The sequence below is a fragment of the Megalobrama amblycephala genome, linkage group LG5 (genome assembly GCF_018812025.1).
Source record: "Megalobrama amblycephala isolate DHTTF-2021 linkage group LG5, ASM1881202v1, whole genome shotgun sequence".
Taxonomy (NCBI): domain Eukaryota; kingdom Metazoa; phylum Chordata; class Actinopteri; order Cypriniformes; family Xenocyprididae; genus Megalobrama; species Megalobrama amblycephala.
This window is the reverse complement of record NC_063048.1, coordinates 39,811,963-39,832,045: the sequence shown is the minus strand read 5'-3', so window position 1 is coordinate 39,832,045 and position 20,083 is coordinate 39,811,963. Positions and strand designations below refer to the sequence as shown.

Below are 20,083 nucleotides of genomic sequence, written 5' to 3'. Positions count from 1 at the left end.
TTATTTACTGTATGTGCTGCTAATGGCAAGGTCAAGCCGTCCTGGAATTAACTATGCATGAAAATATAAGAGAAGGCTGGAAATCGAATTAATTTGTGGCAATCTCTATACGCTACTATGAATCTTTAAAGACAGAGGGTGATGGAATTTCATAACAGGTCTTTAATATGAACTTTACAAACATAATCAGGCAATCTACTTGTGTAAACTGATCCGTTATTCTACACTGCCTGTCAGACCAAACAGACAATGGCACAAGGAACCTATCCTGCTATAAACTACACTGCCCGGCCCAAAAAAAAAAAAAAAAAAAAAAAATCATTCAATGTTTATATGTGAATAAAAGCCTAAATTAAATCTGTTCATAATATAAAGTGATCGAGTCTATTCAGAACATTTGGATTAAACCACTCAAGTCATATGGATTAGTTTTATGATCTCTTTATGAAGTTTTTGAAGCATCAAAGTGTCAGTCGTGTAGATGTCAATGGAGGGACAGAAAACTCAGATTTTATCAAAAAGATCTTAATTTGTGTTCTGAAGATGAACGAAAGTCTTACGGGTTTGGAACGACATGAAGGCGAGTAATTCATGACAGAATTTTTATTTTGGGTGAACTATCCCTTTAAGAAGAGGTTCTCATAAATTCCCTTATTATCATATTTCTCAGCCATAAATGTACTTCCAGGGGAGTGACAATATTTAAATTGATACTGTAACTTTTTCTTTTTCACACACCTCTATATGGTGGTTTCGTGGTGTTTTGATGCTTGGTGCCTTTACATATGTAAATATGCATGGTTTATGTTGCTTATTGTTGCACCATTTTTACACCTTTGATTGTGGTATCCAACTATCTGTTTATTTTATATATATATATATATATATATATATATATATATATATATATATGGTTGGTTGGGGAGGGATTGAACATGTAAAAATACTATCTCTGTACAAACAATAGCTTTTGTCTTTGGAAAAAAAAAATAAAAAAATCAGGTCGACACCTATAGATGAAACTGATATTTTTGAAAAGCAGTCCTGTCTGCTACGACATGTGTAAGTAATAGGCTTAACTGATTAAAATTTAATCTAGTGTTTGGTGGTTGTCTAAGATAGGTTAATTGGATGCCTGACCGCCGCCATTAAATCTCCAGTTATACCTCAGAGCACAAACTAGAACAAAACATTGTTTTAAACGAGCTAATAAAGTAAAAAGAAACAATTATGGCGATTCTCAAATATATCCTTAGTTTGAAAGGGAATTGAGGGAATTAAGGCCTATATTTGCCTTTTCTCTCGTTTTGGCATTATGGAATCTCATCAAAACAACATCTAGCTGCCTCTAGCACACGGAAAACAACGTTTCAAACAACTCTTAACAACTTTCGGCCGTGCTTACTAAATTAGTGTTTTATTTATATTCTTGCTTTTGGGCTTTTCAGCACCTCCCAGTGGATTACAGCAGGATTGGTTTGGTTCATAATGTCTGGTCGGGGGTTTCATTCACAGCTTCCGCTAACCAAAACGGTTACTGTTTTCAGGAACGGAGATGCTTTTTACCCCGGCCGAAGGTTTGTCATCAGTCAACGCCAGTCATACACTTTTGACAGCTTTCTGAACACTGTCACTCGAGGCATCACAGCTCCGTTTGGGGCAGTGCGAAACATTTACACCCCTAACAAGGGTCACAGGGTGCTGAATCTGGAGCAGCTGGTGCACGGAGAGAGATATGTGGCAGCCGGAGCAGAGAGACTGAAAAAACTCCAGTAAGTTCATTTATTCACATGGTAATGGTGCAATTATTTTCTAATAAAGTAAGTGAACTATTATAGTGTAAGTAAACTTGAATGATTTTTAGGTTTTGAATCAGCAATATCATTAATTGGAATTAAATTATAATTAAATTTTAATCTTAGCAGTTTACAGAGAACTTTTTTTTTTTTTTTTTTTCTCTCTAGCAAATTTCATTTCTTGCATAATTTGTGTTAATTGTGACCTGGCTGCCATGTAGTGCTTCTTCAGTGTTTTTACATACTTTATGAAATTTACATTGCAAAGCCATGAAAAAAATATACTTTTTAAATACTCATATTAATACGGAAGAGGATTAGGGCCAAGCAATAGTAAAAAAATAAAACCATCTCGAGATTAAAGTTGTTAAATTTCGAGAAAAAAGTCGAGATAAAATGTTGAGAATAAAGTCATTAAATTACGAGAAAAAAGTTGTTAAATTATGAGAACAAATTTGTTAAATTATGAGAAAAATGTTGTTGAATTTCAAGAAAAAAGTCAAGATAAAATGTTGAGAATAAAGTCATTAAATTATGAGAAAAAAGTCGTTAAATTACGAGAACAAATTCGTTAAATTACAAATTTGTTCTCATAATTTAACAACTTTTTACTCATAATTCAATGACTTTATTCTCATAATTTAATGAGTTTATTCTCAACATTTTATCTCGACTTTTTTCTCGAAATTTAACGACATTTTTCTCATAATTTAATGAATTTGTTCTTGTAATTTAATGACTTTTTTCTCATAATTTAATGACTTTATTCTCAACATTTTATCATGACTTTTTTCTCGAAATGTAACGACTTTTTTCTCGAAATTTAACGAATCTATTCTCAACATTGTATCTCGAGTTTTTTCTTGAAATTTAACAAGTTTTTTTTCATAATTTAATGACTTTATTCTCATAATTTAATGAGTTTATTCTCAACATTTTATTTTGACTTTTTTCTCGAAATGTAACGAGTTTTTTCTCGAAATTTAACAACTTTAATCTCGAGATGGTTTTATTTTTTTATTATTGCTTGGCCCTAATCCTCTTCCGTATATATTAACCATAGGCCTATTATATGTTTTAAAATTATGTTAACTATACTTTCTCTCTCCTTTATTCTTTTATAGCTATCATCATCACATAACACAGAAACCGCCAAAAAAGAAAAGTGAACTGGTAAGAGTCTTGGAAGCTACAGTATTCAAAACATTTTATCATACTATATTTGATATTTTAAATATAATCTAAATCATGTTTTTTTTTTTTTTTCTTCAATGAGTTTGTTTGAGTACATATATCAGAACAGTAAAGAGGAGGCAAATATCTGAGGCAAATCATAACATGTTTGCAGTATGATCATTACTGCTGTTTCATGTCCTACATCGTTATTGACTCTACTACATCTCTCCGACAGAATATCACTGCAAGGTTTCTCCAGACTGTAGCGGATGACTGATTTCATGCCTCTAAACCATAAAGTGAACGTGTATCGATATCTCCATTTGTGTCAGCTGTTTCACTCCATTTCAAGTCAGGGTCTGGGGCAGGCTTAGTTTTCTGGCTACTCATGACATTATTTTAGAAAATTATTTAGTCAGCATTCACTTATACATATATAAAAACAACAAAAAAGAAAAATACAAGTGGTTACAGCTGTTTAATGGTTTAGAGCTATCTGTTGGATAATTACCAGTGCGACAATTTCAGCACGAGTGTGCTCAGCCCTGCTCTGGAGCTCTATCTTCCTTCAGATTTCAGTTCCACTCCTGCTCACAACACTTGTAATTTTCATACAAACACTGGCTCAGGTGTTTTTTTGTTAAAGTTGGAGCGAAACACTGCAGGAAAGTGTACTATAATGAACAGTAGAATAATATAAGCACCACGATACCAAAATACTGTATTTGTTAAATGTTATCTAAGGGTATGTTTACATGACAACGATGTACTAAAAACAGAAAAGTTTTTCCTTTGTGTTTTTCGCGTACAGACGACAATGTTGACAACGATCCCTGTTCACATGGATCAGCTGAAACGACTAGAAACGCTTTGTGTTATGCTGCCGGGCCAGTAGATGGCGATGCCACTTGTAAAGAAACACTACATGCGCTTGACGTCACCATTTTCACAAATTTGAGTTTTTCTAGTTTACATGAAGACGATAATGGTATTGTTTTCAAAAACATGAACTTAAGGGTGTTTTCAAAAGTTTGCGTTTTCTGGCCCCCAAAGCACCATTGTCGTGTAAATGAACGGCCAAAACGCATAAAACGTTTTCCAGTTTTAGGGTATGTTTACAAGACAACGATGTACTATAAACGGAAAAGTTTTTCTTTTGTGTTTTTCAACGATCCCCGTTCACAACGACTAAAAGTGCTGTATTATTCATACCAGGCCAGTAGATAGCGATGTCACTTTGTAAAGAAACACTACGGGTTTATAGATTGAACACGTAATATGCATGACGTCACCGTTTTCACAAATTTGAGTTTTTATAGTTTACATGAAGATGATAAAAACTTGAACTTTTAAGGTTGTTTTCAAAATTTTGCCTTTTTGGGCCCCCAAAACGTTGTTGTGTAAATGAATGGCCAAAACGCATAAAAAAGTTTTTGGGCAATTTTTGAACAGCAATGTTTGTGGATCCCTCTTCATACGGATCCACAAAAATGACTAAAAATGCTGTATTATGCATGCCAGGCCAGTAGATGGCGATGTCACTTTGTAAAGAAACACTATCCGCCTATAGACTGAACACATAATACGCATGCGCATTAGTCACTGTTCTCACAAATATGTGTTTTTGCAGTTTACACAGAGACAATAACTGTATTGTTTTTTGTTTTTTTTAAACTTGCACATTGAAACCTGTTTTCAAAAGTTTGCGTTTTCTGGTTTTCTGGTTTTTCGTTTTTAGTTAAAAAAACGTTGTCGTGTAAACAGCCACTAAAAGACATATAAAGATTTATACCGATTGACCCTTTTCACATTTCTGGCTTTCTCAGAAGTGGAAGTCATCATAGTTGGGTAAACTTCTATAGAGCTGAATGAGAGAATACATTAAATATATTTTTCGTATTCCCATTTGCTCAAATAGCAAAAGAAAAACTCCACAATAGTGTTTTCACAACTTTCAAAAAAAGAGGAAAAAAAAAAAAAGAGAGAGAGAGAGAGAGAGAGAGAGATTGATAACGGCAGTCAGAAGAGAGAAAGATGTCAATTTGACGTTAACAGCATTAACTATTTTTTGTAATTTGATGCAAAGTTAATATAATACTAAGTATAGTATTATAAATGTACATACATTTTTTAAAAAAAAAATAAAAAATAATGATGACTTAAAATGCGTCATCACAGTCTGTGAAAAAGAAATTTTAATAAATGCATTTTAAAATATGATTATTTAAATAGTTAGATGCAAATAGCTAATAATAAACTATGCCATGATTTTTTTTGAGTGCAGAATTCTGACCTGTTTCATTTATACATGACTGACAAGTATGAATCACACTGAGTTTATTAGTTTTGTTTATGTTAAAACTGTAAAATCCAAATGGATGATTTTTACATGTACATAATTTGGGTCTCTGTGATGCCAAGCATAAAAACAGTTTAGTCACTCTCAGCGGTTTTGTTTAGGGTTCTAGACGATGCAGGCTTGGTACTATTCAAAGTTTGGACTATTTGAAGTGACTTATTAAGCTAATAGTTTTTACAGTCTTCCTCAGAGACCAAAATGCAGTAGACCATAATAGAGCAATAATCATAAAAATACCCACTTAGAGTAACTTTGCTTGAGGTTATGGCATTATATGTCACTGTCCGTCACCCTTTTAGCTCCTCGTTTCCGTCCGTACAGCAACCAACACAACATTTCAGACGGCCGATTGAAGAAAACCAGATGTGTAAGTGCCCTAAATGAGTAGTGGAACAGTTATTGTCAGTGATGCTCAGCGGGGTCCTGCTCATTTGTCTCCACTGCAGATCCAACCTGTAGTTCACAGCAGAATAATAGTCCCAGCCCGATGGAAGAGAATCAGTAATGAGTCGTGCACCATCAAGTGAGCCCTGCTTTTAATGTGTCCCTATTGGAAGTCTTCAATGGCAAACCCTCAGGCTACGGCAAAGTCTAGTTCTTTAATGCTGTCTAATGGTATAAAATCAGATCAATGATCTCTGCTTTATTTAATTATTTATTTCGAATGGCATGTCTAATTTTCTCACATGTTGTTAATCATCAGTTTTGGAAGCACAGATGTGTGGATTGAGTTCATAAATGCCAAATTCCATTCTCTTTTGTAGTGTTTTTACCAATGGAGATATCTTGGTTCCTCCAGCACGGGTGCTGATTCCCAAACACACGCTTGCTAGCTGGGAAAACGTACTGGCCATGGTGACCGAGAAAGTTCACCTTCGCACTGGAGCTGTGCACAGGTATGTGCTGCATTCATGAAACGAACGTGTGTAAAATGAAAGACAATGTTCAGTGGTTTCAATCCTTTCAGGTTGTGCATGCTGAATGGGAAGCCTTTACGTGGAGCATATGAGCTGCAGAACAACCACTGTTATGTTGCTGTAGGGGCAGAGAGGTTCCGGTCTCTGCCGTATCATCTGGCTCCAAGCAAAGGAGTAATCCACAGCCTCACTGATGTGTAAGGAAGATAATAAGACAAGATAAATGCAACGTCAGATGCCCTTTTATTGCACTTTCTTGTAGTAAAATTTGCCATCATTTGCTCACCTTTGCCATTCATAACCTGTTTGACTTTCTTTTTTGTTTTTTCCCATGGAGAACAAATAGAAAAATAGTCCACTTCTAAAGCCATATGATTAATTCTATGCAGAAATGTGAATAAACGACACTACTGTTTGAGTTTAGAGTTGGTAAGATTTTGTCACTTGCTCACCAAGAGTGCATTTATTTGATCAAAAATACAGTAAAAACATGAATATTGTGAAATATTATTACAATTTTAATATGTTTTTTTTTTAAATGCAGTTTATCCTTATGATGACAAAACTGAATTTTCAGCATCATTAATCTGGTCTTCAGTGTCACATGATCCTTCAGAAATCATTCTAATATGCTGAATTGCTGCTCAGGAAACATTTCGTATTATTATGACTTCAGATTCAAAAGCCTCTAAGTGCTGTCTGAAATTTTCTTCTGAAATAAGCATTTTTATCAAGCTCGTATGTTTATGTTCAGTTATTTCACTTTAATGGCAATGAAAAGGACCTATTAATTGCCATTAAAGTGGAATTACTGAACCTAAATATACAAGCTTGAAAAATTTTAGAAGAAAATTTCAGACGGCACTTAGAGGCTTTTGCATCTGTATTCTTCAGTTGTTCTGCTTCATATTGTTTGTGGAAACTGTGATACATTTTTATTCATTATTCTTTGATGAATAGAAAGTTCAAAAGAACAACATTTATTTGAAACATTGTCACTTTTGCTGAATAAAAATATTTATTTCTTAAAGAAAAAAAAAATCTTACTGATCCCAAACCTGAATGGTAGGTTATATTAAATAAAATCTAGAAATAAAGTAAAATTAATATATTTGTAATTGCCAAATTAAATTAACATTTAAAATGCATAGCTTAGATTTCACTATTAAATCATAGAATTAATACAATTTCCAGAACTGACATAACAAAACAAAACAGATTTCTGGTTTCAAAATATTTTAATACTTTCCATGGAAGAAAGAAAGCAAACAAGTTTGGAACAACCAGAGGATGAGTACGTGATAACAGATTTTTAAAAACTATTTCTTTAAATATTTCATTATCATATTTTTTAAATAATATTTTAATATTTAATTTTAATTATTATTTCTTTAAACTATTTCATTTCCTCCTTTTTAGGATCAACAATGGCATTCTTCCAGCCCTAAAAAAAGGAAAACAAGACAGAACTTTGGTAAGGATAATGAAATAATAGTATCAAACTATTTCATGGGTAAAATATGCATACTCTATAAAAAATGTTGGATTAAAAACCACCCAAGTTGGGTTGAATATGGACAAACCCAGCGAATAGGTTGTTTTAACCCAGCGGTCGGGTTAAATGTTTGCCCAACCTGCTGGGTAGTTTTATTTATCTCAGCTATTGTTTAAAAATTACAGTATTGCTTGCTTAAAATGAACCCAAAGTATGTTGGAAATTAACATGTATTAATATGTTTAATAAATGAACATTCATAAGTTTAATAAATAATAATTAAATAATCACACTCTAAAAATGCTGGGTTAAAAACAACCCAAGTTGGGTTGAAAATGGACAAACCCAGTGGTTGGGTTAAATATTTGCCCAACGTGCTGGGTAGTTTTATTTAACTCTACTGTTGTATAAAAATGACTGTATTGCTTGCTTAAAATGAATCCAAAATATGCTGGAAATTAACATTTATTAATATGTTTAATAAATGAGCATTTATTAATAAGATAATGAATAATAAACAATAAACATTTATTAAATTGCTTATTAATAAATGTACACCTTTTGATTATTATTGTTGCCTCTAGTAATTATGTGTCTGATTTTTAATTTCCAACCTATTTTGGGTTCATTTTAAGCCAGACATATAGTCATTTTTAAACAATAGTTGAGTTAAATAAAACTACCCAGCAGGTTTTTTGGGGGTTGTTTTTAACCAGGCATTTTTTTAGAGTGTGTTATGGCATGGGTGTGATGTTATATCTATGTAAATATCTCATGAAAATGCTGGTATTGATTTTGCTCATCAGTAGCTAATAGGTTAATTCTTCAGAAGGCAGGGATGAACATGAACACAGGCAAACGGGTGTAGAGTGCCACATTAGTATTATTTGCTCTCTTGAACAGTAATATGGAACAGAGCTAATGTCCTGAACTAGTTTACAAGACACCAATCTTGATCAGCAGCACCCGTCCCTTTTCCCTTCTGACCCAACCCAGTTAGCGAGAAAATTTCAATTTGGACCAGATATAAATTGGCTACTGTTCATTAGCGCTGAAGATCAGATACTTGAGAAAAATGTTACCGTCACAGGATCTCAGTGTCTCCAATCAGGCTGATCTGTGTCCGTGCGAGTTGGGAGTGGGTACATTCCCCTCATCAATCACTGTCTGTAGGAGGTATTGAGTTCTTCTCACCTCTCCTTTTTCAAACTGTCCCAATGCTCAGAGTTTGTGTTACTTGATCAAGTGAGAGCCGAACTCCCTCACCGGGGGAAGGCTCTGAAACCCTCCCCTGGACCCAAAGAATGAGGATAAATTGTTTCGTGATAGTGTGCATGTTGACTTGATGCTTTGGGAGGGTCCAGACTACAATAAGAGCTAGACCTGACAAATAAGTGATGGAGAAAAAATACACACTTTGTGGACTGGGACCCGGAGCTCTCCAAAGTGAAGTTTGAGACATCTGGTGATTGTAAATAAGAGAAATGACAGCGCACTGTTTGCCTGTTGATGTTAGAAGGGAAAGCACTTGTGGTTGCTCCATGTCTAATTGAATCTCATGCTTCATCAGCTTCATTGAGTGGAGGAAATAATTTGAAGAAAGTGGCCAATTATCTTTGATACAATGAAGATGGAATAGCAATCAAACTCTCATCAAAGTGTCATTAAATTTCAAGGTGTAGTTCCATAATCTGTTTACATGTACCTGTAATCTGTATTTGTTGAGAGGAAAACAAACACTTTAATACATATTAATTTCCCCTTCAGAGAATCTAGTAATTCAAAGTTTTACTATATACACTACCAGATAAATGATTTTATGCAGTTTATTTGATTGGTTTCTTATGATCCTAAGAACATTTTAGATCTTGGGGGGATTTAGAGGCTTATGTTTTCATATTTGAAATTAATTGTATTTTATATATATATATATATATATATATATATATATATGATGTCAAAAGTTTGGAGACATTACAATTTTTTTTTTTTTTTTTTTGAAAGAACAAAACATTTTCAAAAACATTAAAAATGTGTAGTTTCCAAACTTTTGACAGGTACTGTATATATATATATATATTATTAAATTTAATAATTATAAAATGTTTGATACATTTGTTCGAATATTAAAATATTTTAAATAAATTAATGTTATTATATTTAATTATATTATGATTCAATTAATTACATTTCAAAATTATTTACACATTTTTAATACTTTTATTCAGCAAGAATGCATTAAATTCATCAAAAGTGACAGTAAACATAACATTGTTAAAAAGATTTCTATTTTAATTGAATGCTGTTCTTTTGAACTTTCTATTCATGAAAGAATCCTGAAAATCTATCTGGCTCCAATAATGATCAAATTATCATTGTAAATTGTAATCAGTCAAATAAATGCAGCTTTGGTGAACATAAGGGACAATGAAATCTTACCAGTCACAAATTTTTTTTTAGTTTTTTTTTTTTGAAAGGTAATGTATATAAATAATTATATAAATATTAAAATAAAAATGTTTTAATATTTTTAGTGCTGTCAATTATTATGAATCGCTTCCAAAATAAAAGTTTGTGTTTACAGAATATATGTGTGTGTACTTTGTATATTTATTATGCATATATGTATATATTTAACAAAATATATTATATTTATATATAAAGTATTGATATTTATTTATAATATTATATATATAAATATAAACACATATCTACATGTAAATGTTTCTTAAATATATACATGTATGTTTGTGCATTTATATATACGTAATAAATATACAAATTACACACATATTATGTAAACAAAATTTTATTTTGGATGCGATTAATCTTGATTAATCCTTTAACAGCACTATTTTATTCTTAAAATCATGTTATTAAAAGATCTTTGTAAATAAAAAAAGAAAGGAAGGAAGAAAATAAATTTATTATATATTTATTTATTACATTGCACGATTTCTCTTAATCCAAAGCATGATATTTCCTTTACATAGCATCTTTTCTACAGATATTGTATTGACCACATGAGGGAGACAAAGACTCAGCTTTGGTCTCCGTCAGCCACCTCTACAAAAACACCTTTCTTTTATCCGTCTGGCTGCATGCATTATCCAATGATGTCATTCCAATATAAACATTTTGATAATGAAATTGAATTACAGAAGAATCTGTCTCATCTTCTTTAAGCAATCGATACAGTACGTTTAAGCCTTTGTTTTATTGTCACGTAAACTGCATGGAGTATTATTAGAAATCTCAGTAGGGTTTATTTTTCCATGTGACAGAGCTGGCACTGCACCGGCAGATGAAAGCAGTAGCACAGCATTTAGTGTTTATTCTCCTACTGGCCTAACAGATGTTGAGCTAGGTGTCAGCAAAGTTGACATGGGTGGAAAAGTGCAACAGGGACAGAGATGATCACACTCCCTTGAACTAGGGGCCACATATCCGTGACTGTGACAAGCGGAGGCAGTAAAGCTGTCCCCGACCCTTTCTGTGGGACTGCAGGGCGAAGCTGTCTCCTCATATCTCCGATGACTTGCTCATGTCAGACCTGCTGCCGTCCCTGTGGAGGCTTCCTGTTTTGAAGCAACATTGGTTTCTCGAGGGGATTGGTAGAGACACCCATCCAGCTGCTCTCTGTCAGGCCTGTCCTGTGCAGGCAGGGGGAGTGGCTCACTGATACAGCGGGGGGTCTTCCACGCCTGGCTTCAGAGTCATTATCACATCGCTTTGGATTGAAGCTACCATCCCCCAGCTCTTGCTGTACTTCCATGCTTCTGTTAGTATAAAGGGCACTACAACCTGTTCTTAGGCTTTGTGTAAGCCAAGATCCGTATCAACAGATCACATTGAGTCAGCTGAGTGGTCCAACTTGCTAAACCACAAGCCCCGAACCTTTCAGGTCGGGTTCGAACCCCATGTGGTACACGCCCAGACCGCAAGAGGTACTGTAGCCAGAAAGGGTGCAAGAAGTTGCATCCGTTTCAGACCATTGCTTCTGAGGCAGTTGTGGCCTAATGGTTAGAGAGTTTGACTTTGAGTCTCGGTACCAGCAGGAAATGTAGGTGGGGGGTGAATGAACAGCGATCTCTTCCACCCTCATTACCCACAACTGAGGTACCCTTGAGCAAGGCACCTAACCCCTGATTGCTCCCCAGGTGCTTCAGCAAAAATGGAAGCAAAAACAGGTGTGTGTTCAATACTCACTGCTGTATGTGTGCACTTGGATGGGTGAAATGCAGAGCACAAATCCTGAGTAGGGGACACTATACTTGGCTACATGTCACATCACTTTCACAAGTGGTCAACTTTTTATGCCTAATATTAACATGCAGATGTCTCAACGTTTTGAACCCCGTTTACACCTGGTTTTGGCGTCGCTTTGGATTAAAGCTACCATTCTCCAGCTTTTGCTGTATTATTTGGCCTATCTTATTTGGCTTATCAAGTGTACATTATTTTCCTACGTTTCCAACTTTTTTAACCTTACGAACTGAACTGAGACTGAACTGAACTAGTCTCGCTTAAAAGGATTAGTTCACTCAAAAATGAAAATAATCCCATAATTTACTCATCCTCAAGCCATCCTATGTGTATATGATCTTCTCTCAGACGAACACAATCAGAGTTATATTAAAAAATATCCTGGCTCTTCCAAGCTTTAAAATGGGAGTGAATAATAACTAAATAATAATTTAATAATTTAATTGGAACCAGATGAACTAATAATAATAAATAAAAGATTTTTAAACCCAAAAAAGCACATCCATCCATCATAAAAGTAATCCATACGGCTCCAGGGGGTTAATAAAGGCCTTCTGAAGCAAAGCGATGGGTTTTGGTAAGAAAAATATCCTTATTTATATATTTATAAACTAGAATCACTGACTTGCAAAATGCAAGTCGATTCCAGCGGAAGAATGAAGTTTGACCTGACACATGACGTGTTGATGAACGTGGAAGCACAGTGGATAGAGCAAAACAACACCGGTCACGAAATAGTAGTCTAAAACAAGAATTTTTAAAGAGAAATGTCAGAGGAGCTTGAGTTTGTTGCCCAGCCATATTTGTTTGAACCGCAAGAGGCGTCTAAACTTACGCTTGTCCTACATCCTAAATCATACGCTGGAACTCGTGGATGGACGTTACCAGAAGCTATAAAGTTATAAATATGGATATTTTTCTTACAAAAACACATCACTTCACTTCAGAAGGCCTTTATTAACTACCTGAAACCGTGTGGATTACTTTTAGTGCATCCATTTAGTGTTTAGCATTTAGTGTTATGGGATAATTTTAATTTATCTGTGAACTAACCCTTTAAGCCAGGTTCACACTGTCTGTGACAAATGTTGAGAATCCTTAAAGATTCCTTTGATCCTACGCCAAAATCTGAAATCTTTGATTGCTAGTTTGAGATGTTCGCCGACAGCTGATTATTGAACGTTGTAATCAGATTTTTCCTCAGACGTAATTCTGGCAGAAGATTTGACGCACAGTCCTGCGGTGTGGCTTCTCCTACCACAGCCATCAAATCAAAAACCAATAGGAGCGCAGAACCTGATGACACAATTAATTAGACAACAACAACCACCACTTTTCCAAACACATCATCTTCATTTTTTCTCCCCATTTTTCTCTTTAAGACAAGCCATGATCAAAATTAACTCTAGAGATTGTTTTTGTTTGTTAGCCACCATTTCAATCCCGCGTGTAAATGCAGCTCACAGTCACCGAACGTGTCACGGATTGATAATGTAAAACTCTGGATGAGTCTTCTCGTGTGCGTCCGTTTTCAATGCGCCTTGACTGCCGAACAGTCTGACATGAATGACAACTGAGATCCTACAGTGTGACATGGCTTACAGCGGGGATCATGTTCATACAGTCTGACAAGCAACTGTCGTAAGGGACTATTATAAATCATACAGTGTGCACCCAGCTTTAGCCAGAGTTTGTCTGGTCCGCATTGCAGCTTATACTGTCATCATGTGCATCACAATTATCATAAATGCAAGTTTCCCATAGGCAGATATTTTACATGAACAGCCCCTCAAGTCATATTTATAACTGGGTAACTCTGAGATCATTTTGATAACCAAGTTTCTGTGTAAGGTGGGCCATAAACATTAAACATGGAGAAGAGAACTATTTTTTTGCAGTCATGTATATTTACGTACACCAATATCCATTTGATGCATATTGAATGTATTGTATGTAAAGCCGCATTTATTTGAAATTCAATTACATCGAAATTCAAGAATTGTCTGCAAAATGACTATCTAGCGCAGTGAAAGGTGATGGCGAGTCTCGGGGCGTAACAACCTGCACCGGATACGCAAGCGACGGCCTTGCCTCCATGATTTGATTCTTTCCAACAACAAAGCACCTGAACGTGACAAACTCATAATTACGACTTGAGAAGTGGAAAGTAGGACATTTAAGATGGCATATGAAGGCAGCATCAAGAATCGTACACTTACTGTAGATGGGAAGAGTCCGTCAGACCAACGTGTATAGTGTCCAACCACTGTTTATTTTGTTTTTTTACATGACTTTTAGGGGTGATTTTTTCTGAAATAGTTACCATAGATAGCACAATAATAGATAAAACTTACATCACTGTAAGTCGGCAACCTGCTGTACAAAAAACATCAATTAATAATAAATACAGACAAACTCAGAAAACAAAGTACAATATACAGTTCTGCTTGTGAGTATTTGATTTACCTTCTGCTGAGTACTCCAAACAAAACTCTTGGATTGGATGGCATAACCTGGCATCACATCTAGGCAAATCCAGTAATTTCATTCATTGCATTAACCCAGCACCTTTCAAACATTTCTTTGTTTCCAGGCGGACTTGTGAACCTCAACGGACTAGTGAAATTGCATAGCCATGCCAGTCAGATTGGAACTGCCATTTTTCGAATGGTTTTGTGCAACATTAATCAGACGGTCAGTGAGTGGTCCGTCGGGAGGCCGTCTGAAGCTGGGATTAAATGAAAATTGACCTTGAACTCTCCAAAAACTCAGTAATATAGTTTTATAAATATCTAATTTTTCACAACAACCTCTTGAGTTTACAGAATGTTTTCACATATTTCAGATTGTGAATTCTGTACCACCATCCTGAAAGTTTCATTGATGAACTTGAATTCTAGCAGAACTTTTGGCAGTGCTGTTGTTTTATTTCTCCTTTGCCCACCAACAGCTGTTCAAATTCAAAAGGATGTCAGGCAGAGTTTGCTTTAAAAAAGCAAGTGAGTTGAACAAATATACAGCTATTCCCCAGGGCCCATGTTAGTGGGCTTGCAAACACCATTGCCCGAAGTGTGTACCAGTGGAAGATGGAGATCAGTGAAGTACCCCCAAGCCGCCTCTCTATGGAGCCAACTAACAGTGGCAAGAGCTGGAGAAAAATGTATTAAGCCTTCACTTTCCCTCACTGTGCCAGAAATGGCTCACCTTGCTCCCAATGGTAGATCCGGTATGCACTGCCTGCTGGAAGAAAATTACCTTTTGTGGGAGTATTAATTCAGACATGCATCCTGCTGTCAAAGCATCACTCTAAACTCCTCTTCCCACTGTTCTGTCTCTCTCGGTGTCTCCAGTGCCCCAGTCTTCTTTTTTCATCATCAATAACTGTCTGCTGTCTGCTGAAGAATAAGTTATTCCCCCACAAGTCTCTTTTTTAAAGCTTGTTTGGATCCTCATTGTTTGATCTGGCTTGATAAATAAGACTATTGCAGTTAGAAATTCATGGCTGCCCTGTTTCATCAATAAATGATTAGTTTGCTGTGCTCTCTGGTGATTGATAGGTTGTGCATGGGATGTATTGGAACCAGATGAATTCAATACCGTGCCGGTCGCTGGGGAGCTACAAAGCATATCAGCTCATGAAAAATTGAGGTCAATGGAAAATGTGAAAAAGAGAGTAAAAGAGGAAGAACGAGCTGTGCTGGAAACACAGTTGTTTCTTGTTATCAGCGGATTGTAGACACACTTTAAGGATCAGATTGAATCACAGCCATGTATGGTCTTTATTTGAAGATTGCTTTCTCAACCCTTGTAGTTCGCAAAACCAGGAGTGGACATCGGCGGCTCGGTTTTTTATGCCGAACAGCCCGGGCAGGGCTCGAAAATCCCAGATCTCTTCGCTACGCCTGGTGAGTGTGGCAAGTCGTGATGCGATTTTCCTTCTGTCTCCCTAGAGTTCTATTTCCCTGCTCTTCCTTAACCAGATACAGGCTTTTTACATCATCGCTGATAGGCACTGTACAGGCTGTTGTTTTTGTAGAAGTCTTATTTTCTCTTCCCTTCGCTCCGTCTTTCTCTTATACCATCTCTGCTGTGTGATTGTGATGCATTTATGATTAAGGGAGTGAGAGAGAGTGGCAAAAAAGAGGGATCTTGTACTCTTGCATGTGTGCGGCGCAATACAGCGAGCACAGGCGTGTGTGCGCCACAAATTGCTTTGAATTGACAGGCTGTTCTCTAAAGCCCACCTACATTAGGGAAATACGCTCTCATTCTTGGATAGAAGGCCGTCCTGTGAGAGGAATATTAAAGCTCAGCATGGATTCAAATGCTGCGAAGGGCTTTAAATCATAGATAAATTCAATCAGGCCATTTTGTTTAAAATGTATGCAAGTGCCTTGTTAGGGAAAACAAAATGTTTCCATTTTTTTCCTGATAGGTAATCAAAATGTTCATAAGTTATTCATGAGAAATCTCTCTCTCATTCTCTCCGATTTTTTTTTTCTCTAAATTGGTTTCTGTTCTTTTGCTTTCGTTCACCATGTCTCTCTCACTCTGTTGCATATTGAGACTTATATTGTAGTGTTTTTTCGCTACTTTTGTTTGTTTAGTGACAGTGTGTTTTATGATATATGTTAAATGTTTGGGGTCACTAAGATTTTAATCACTAAGGTATTAATGTTTTTATTCATGCATGAAATTGATCAAAAGTGACAGTTAAGACATGTGTAATGTTACAATGTGTTTCAACTGTAGTTTTTTATCAAATAAATACAGCTGTCATGAGCATAAGTGTCACAAACTGTTCCGAGACACAAGGTTGAGGATCCAAATGTACTCTTTATTAAGCATAATCCATAATTGTAATCCACAAGACAGACACAGGGTCAAAAACACAGGCAGACAATCTAAACATAAAACATAGTCCAAGAAACACAGACGAACAAGATAATCCAAAGAATAGGCAGAGATCAAAACCATGAAACAGATGAGAATGCTCAGAATTGCAGTAGTGACACATACAAGACTTCGCAAAGAATGACTCGTTTACAATAGTGCATTTTCGTTTTAAAACGGTGTTTTAAAATGAAAACGATCCACGTCTACACTGGCGTTTCAGAGACAATCTCCATCTACACTACATGACCGAAAATGCATGTCACATGACCGTTCATGCACACGAGGCATGCGCGTAGAAGTGTAAACAGTTGTCTCTTGCGCATGTAGGTAGCTGCAGTATTAAAAAAAATGCAGAGTTTAACTGCACAATGGCTGTTAAAATTGTCAACAAAGCCAACAAAGATTGCAGTTCAGTCTCCATGTTATTGTTTACATGGTCATCAAGGATAAGCAGAGTGAACGTGGGCAGCCACGCCATCATTTTCAAAAGTTTTGGTCCAATTACACTGAAATGCAACCCAGGCATTTTCAAACTAAAACACGTCCTGTAGCGTTTTCAAAAGTCTCAGTTTTCGAGGGTCGAAAACGCCGGAGTAGTGTAAACAGCAGAAGTTATGCGTTTTAAAACTAAAACAAGCTAATGAGACACAGCTTAAAGCAATCAGGCATAAGGAGTCCGGGCAATGGGTTATGGGAGATGTAGTCCAGAGTGGAATGAATGGTCTGGGGAGGTGATCGTGACAATAAGAGACTTTTTTATAATATAATATATAATTATATAATTCATTTTATATCACTTAAATAATTTAAGTCTTTTGTTTTTTTAACTAAAACCGTTGTTAATTTTTAATAATTTTTTTGTTTATACTTTTTGTTGTTGTTATATTCAAAATCCATTTGGCTCACAAATCTAAGGGGGCGCATGTGAATGAGCATGACACTTTTGTAAACTGGGTAAAATGAACAAAACTTTGAATGAGCAAGTGCATTGTGTCTTTTGCATGCTATGAGGTCATTCAGTGAGTAATTGCAGGCGCTCCGGGGCTGCCATCACTTTACTCATAAGAGCCGAGCCAGCAGTCCTTGTGATGGAGTTGAGTTTCCCTCACTCATGCAGATCTCGCATTAGCCTCGGACGGTATGTCTGCAGCCATGCTTATAAAAGCCCCTCGATGAAGGCTCATACCTACTCTAGACACTTGATCATGTCTCATGGGGCAGAAAGATTCACATAATGCCATTCCTAATGGCAGAAACAAAAAAAAAATAAAACAAGAAACCTCCTTTTAACTACATCAATCGCTGCAGAGGGGTAATCAAACATGCCATGACTGCGAAAGCCATTCCCATCACCTACTGGAAGAAGAGTGCATCTGCTGTCAGCCTATCATTAGCCAAGATTGTCTTACCTTTGAATGTCAAAGGCACCAACCAATGCAGTTTGCATCTCAGGATCAAGAAAGCCCATTAAATGCTTTGTGAAGTGCTGAGCTCGAACAGACTTGATTTGATGTGAGGTGAAGTGTTTTGGGTAATGCTGAAGAGTGTTTATCACTTTAACCCTCATGTCTTGTCTGCTGAAAGAAGATGCTCCATCTACAAGACAGGGTTTTTTCTTTGTCTGTGTTAATCTTCTGCATTTTGAGAGAAGACATTGATTGTTTTGTAACAAAGATTAATTGATTTGTAGTTCTAGTAGTCTTAATAGAGCCTGGCCATTTACCATGTCAGTTTTGTTATGTGCACTGTGAACGGTGAAACTCAAGGTTCTTTCTAATCTTCTGTCTCTAAGCTGTCTCTAATCTTCTGATTATAAATGTTTTCGGGATTTATTACCCTCTCCAGAAAAAAGTGTCTTCAGAGCCACCAACAAAAGGAAGGAGTCTGTAGTAGCATCTGAAGTCCTGGAAGATGAAAATATGAAGGTGGATCTTCCCATAGAACAGGTGAAGATGACAACCAGTTTACATGATGTAACATTTCAATCTTGCAGCAAATTGAAAACCAAAACTAGAATGCAGCAATAAAAAAGCTGAATACTTTCTTCTCCTACAGATGGAAGTAAAAGAAGTTGAGGAGGAAGAAAACTCCCACAAAGACCCCCGACCAGAAAGTGGTGGTGACAGCCCTTCCAAAAACCTCCCAACCCATCTAAGCTCATCCCCTTACAGAACCAATAAGGTCTAGGAGAATTTAGTTTGCACCCTAGTAATGCCTTCTCAGCATAGGATCTGAATGTCGGATCAGCCCGTTCTTACTTTAGTTTTCTTTACTGTGCTTTGACCAGTCACTTAGTAGTAAATGTCGTAGTAATGTAGTAAACCTAAACACAATGCCCATCAACAGATCTCAGAACATACCTCAAATATGAAGGAGTCAGAAGGAGACCTCCAACTTAAAGGGTTAGTTCACCCAAAAATGAAATTTCTGTCATTAATTACTCACCCTCATGTAGTTCCAAACCTGTATGACCTTTGTTCATCTTCTGAACACAAATTAAGATATTTTTGATGAAATCCGAGAGGGTTCTGATCCCCAAGAGAAAGCAACATAATTACCACATTCAAGGTCTGGAAAGTAGTAAAAGACATTGTTAAAATAGTCCACAGGACTACAGTGGTTCAACCTTAATGTTATGAAGCAACGAGAATACTTTTTGTGCGCAAAAACAAAACAAAAATAATGACTTTACATAGTGCAGTGCTTCCGGGTTCTCGGGCTCAGTATTGGCCGATGCTGTTCACGTGAGCAGCACGACGCATGCGTGTGATGCTGATGCAGGAGCCAGCCAATAATGAGTCAGCATTATGACACAGAACCCGGAAGCACTGCACTGTGTTTACAATGTTTTTGCGCACATAAAGTATTCTCATCAGTTCATAACATTAAAGGGTTAGTTCACCCAAAAATGGAAATTCTGTCATTTATTACTCACCCTCATGTCGTTCCACACCCGTAAGACCTTCATTAATCTTCGGAACACAAATTAAGATATTTTAGTTGAAATCCGATGGCTCCGTGAGGCCTTCATAGGGAGCAATGACATTTCCTCTCTCTCAAGATCCATAAAGGTACTAAAAACATATTTAAATCAGTTCATGTGAGTACAGTGGTTCAATATTAATATTATAAAGAGAATAACGAAAAACGACGAAAGCAGACTGCGGGGTTGGCTCAC

The 20,083-nt window shown here is 36.1% G+C and overlaps 1 protein-coding gene across 1 annotated transcript; it reads left to right on the top strand.

The window, feature by feature from the left end:
* Positions 1-956: 956 nt before the first annotated feature.
* Positions 957-19,397, top strand: LOC125269340 (doublecortin domain-containing protein 2). The gene is given in 9 exon segments (XM_048192242.1): positions 957-1,772; positions 2,921-2,969; positions 5,778-5,854; positions 6,096-6,227; positions 6,299-6,445; positions 7,668-7,722; positions 15,821-15,914; positions 18,751-18,851; positions 18,961-19,397. Coding segments are annotated over 9 exon segments (1,119 nt in total). The 5' UTR covers positions 957-1,488; the 3' UTR covers positions 19,141-19,397.
* Positions 19,398-20,083: the final 686 nt, after the last annotated feature.